Source organism: Pyrgilauda ruficollis, unplaced genomic scaffold (assembly GCF_017590135.1).
Source record: "Pyrgilauda ruficollis isolate IOZ18807 unplaced genomic scaffold, ASM1759013v1 scaffold1154, whole genome shotgun sequence".
Taxonomy (NCBI): Eukaryota; Metazoa; Chordata; class Aves; order Passeriformes; family Passeridae; genus Pyrgilauda; species Pyrgilauda ruficollis.
The window spans coordinates 1-2,564 of NW_024509811.1; the positions used below are offsets into that span (position 1 = coordinate 1).

The window sequence follows — 2,564 nt, forward strand, 5'->3', positions numbered from 1 at the left end:
TGTTGTTTTTGGGTTGGTTGTTTTTGGATTTGGGTGGGTTTGGGGTTTCGGGTTGGTTGTTCCCGGGCGCTGACGGCGCCCCCGCAGCGACGCTGGACGGGGGCCTGGGGCTGCTGCTGCCCATGCAGGAGAAAACCTACAGGAGACTGCTGATGCTGCAGAACGCGCTCAGCTCCGCCCTGCCGCACCTGGCGGGGCTCAACCCGCGCGCCTTCAGGTGAGGGCACACCTGGGGAACAGCTGGGCACACCTGGGGTACTCCTGGGGTACACCTGGGCACACCTGGGATACACCTGGGATACACCTGTACACATCTGAGCTCCGCCCTGCCGCACCTGGCGGGGCTCAACCCGCGCGCCTTCAGGTGAGGACACACCTGGGCACACCTGGGGTACTCCTGGGATACACCTGGGCACACCTGGGTACACCTGGGTACACCTGAGCTCCGCCCTGCCACACCTGGCGGGGCTCAATCCGCGCGCCTTCAGGTGAGGGCACACCAGACACACCTGGGGTGGGGACACACCTGAGGTGGGGACACACCTGTAGGGTGGGGTCACACCTGGGGCACACCTGGGCTTTGGGGTGCAGGATCCAGGTGTGACCCTGTGTGCGGGGGATGGGGAGCTGGAGTTGGGGGATTTGGGGAGTTCTGGGATTTGGGGTTTTGGGATTTGGGGTTTTGGAACTTGGAGATTTGGGATTGGGGGTTCTGGGATTTGGGGAGTTCTGGGATTTGGGGATTTGGGGTTTCTGGGATTGGGGTGGGATTTGTTGTTTTTGGGGTTTCTGGGATTTGGGGTTTGTTGTTTTTGGGTTTGGGGTGGGGTTTGTTGTTTTCGGGGTTTCTGGGATTTGTTGGTTTTGGGATTTGGGGTGGGGTTTGGGGTGGGTTTGTTGTTTTTGGGTTTGTTGTTTTTGGGATTTGGGGTGGGATTTTGGGTGGGTTTGTGGTTTTTGGGTTTGGGTTGGGTTTGTTGTTTTCGGGGTTTCTGGGATTTGGGGTGGGATTTGTTGTTTTTTGGTTTGGGGTGGGATTTGTTGTTTTTGGGAACACCTGGGCACACCTGGGATACACCTGGGTACACCTGAGCTCCGCCCTGCCGCACCTGGCGGGGCTCAACCCGCGCGCCTTCAGGTGAGGGCACACCTGGGGAACAGCTGGGTACAGCTGGGTACACCTGGGATACACCTGGGTACACCTGGGTACAGCTGGGGTACACCTGGGCACAGCTGGGTGCACCTGGGATACACCTGGGTACACCTGGAATACACCTGGGCACAGCTGGGCACACCTGGGTACACCTGGGTACACCTGGGCACATCTGGGGTACACCTGGACACACCTGGGCACAGCTGGGGTACACCTGGGCACACCTGGGATACACCTGGGGCACACGTGGGCACACTTGAGCTCCGCCCTGCCGCACCTGGCGGGGCTCAACCTGCGGGCATTCAGGTAAGGACACACCTGGGGTACACCTGGGCACACCTGGGCACAGCTGGGATACACCTGGGCACACCTGGTCACACCCGCCGTACCTGGCAGGGCTCAGCCTCAAGGCATTTAGGAACCAACACCTGCCCCACACCTGTCCTAGCATTGCCTCGCACCTGTCCCACCTCACCTGTCCCACCTCACCTGTGCCACCTCACCTGTCCCTATCTTACCTGTCCCTCACTTGTCTCACCTGTCATCTGTCCCTCACCTGTCTCTCACTTGTCCCTCACCTGTCCTTCATTCATCTGTCACCTGTCCCACATCTATGCCATCTCACACCTGTCCCACCTGTCTCACCTGTCCCTCACCTGTCCCTCACCTGTCACCTGTCCCCCCATCCCTCACCTGTCCCCCTGCACCTTACCTGTCCCATCTCACACTTGTCTCACCTGTCCCACCCCATCCAATGTCACACCTGTCCCATCTCACACCTGTCTCACCTGTTCCACCTGTCCCATCTGACGTTTTCCTTGTCTCACGTGTCCCCTGTCCCTCACCTGTCCTATCTCACACCTGTCTCGCCAGTTGCACCTGTCCCTTCTCACCTGTTCTCCTGTCCCTCACCCATCCCTCACCTGTCTCACCTTTCACCTTTCACCTGTCCTACCTGTCCCTCACCCGTCCCTCACCTGTCCCTCACCTGTCCCACCCGTCGCTCACCTGTCTCACCTGTCCTACCCGTCGCTCACCTGTCTCACCTGTCTGCCCTGTCCCACCCGTCCCTCACCTGTCTTTCACCTCTCACCTGTCCCACCTGTCCCTCACCTGTCTCTCATCCGTCCCTCACCTTTCACCTCTCACCTGTCTCTCACCTGCCCCACCTGTCCCACCCGTGGCTCACCTGTCCCACCCGTGGCTCACCTGTCCCACCTGTGCAGGTTGCTGCAGTCGGAGCGGCGCCTGCTGCAGAACGCCGTGCGCAACGTGCTGGACGGGGAGCTGCTGGGCAGGTTCCTGTACCTGAGCGCCATGGAGCGCGGCGAGCTGGCCAAGAAGATCGGCACCACCCCCGACATCGTGAGTCACACCTGGGCAGGTGTGGGGCTGGGCAGGTGTGGGACAC

General features: G+C 60.6%; 1 protein-coding gene across 1 annotated transcript in view; it reads left to right on the top strand.

Moving 5' to 3' along the window:
• The first annotated feature begins 52 nt into the window (after window positions 1-52).
• The window catches only part of LOC121361916 (cleavage and polyadenylation specificity factor subunit 1-like), a 4,342-nt gene continuing 1,830 nt past the window's right edge, over window positions 53-2,564 (top strand). The window contains exons 1-2 of the mRNA XM_041482992.1: window positions 53-217; window positions 2,380-2,518. Coding sequence (XP_041338926.1) covers window positions 123-217; window positions 2,380-2,518 — 234 coding nt within the window. The 5' untranslated portion in view covers window positions 53-122. The remainder of the gene's footprint in view (window positions 218-2,379; window positions 2,519-2,564) is intronic.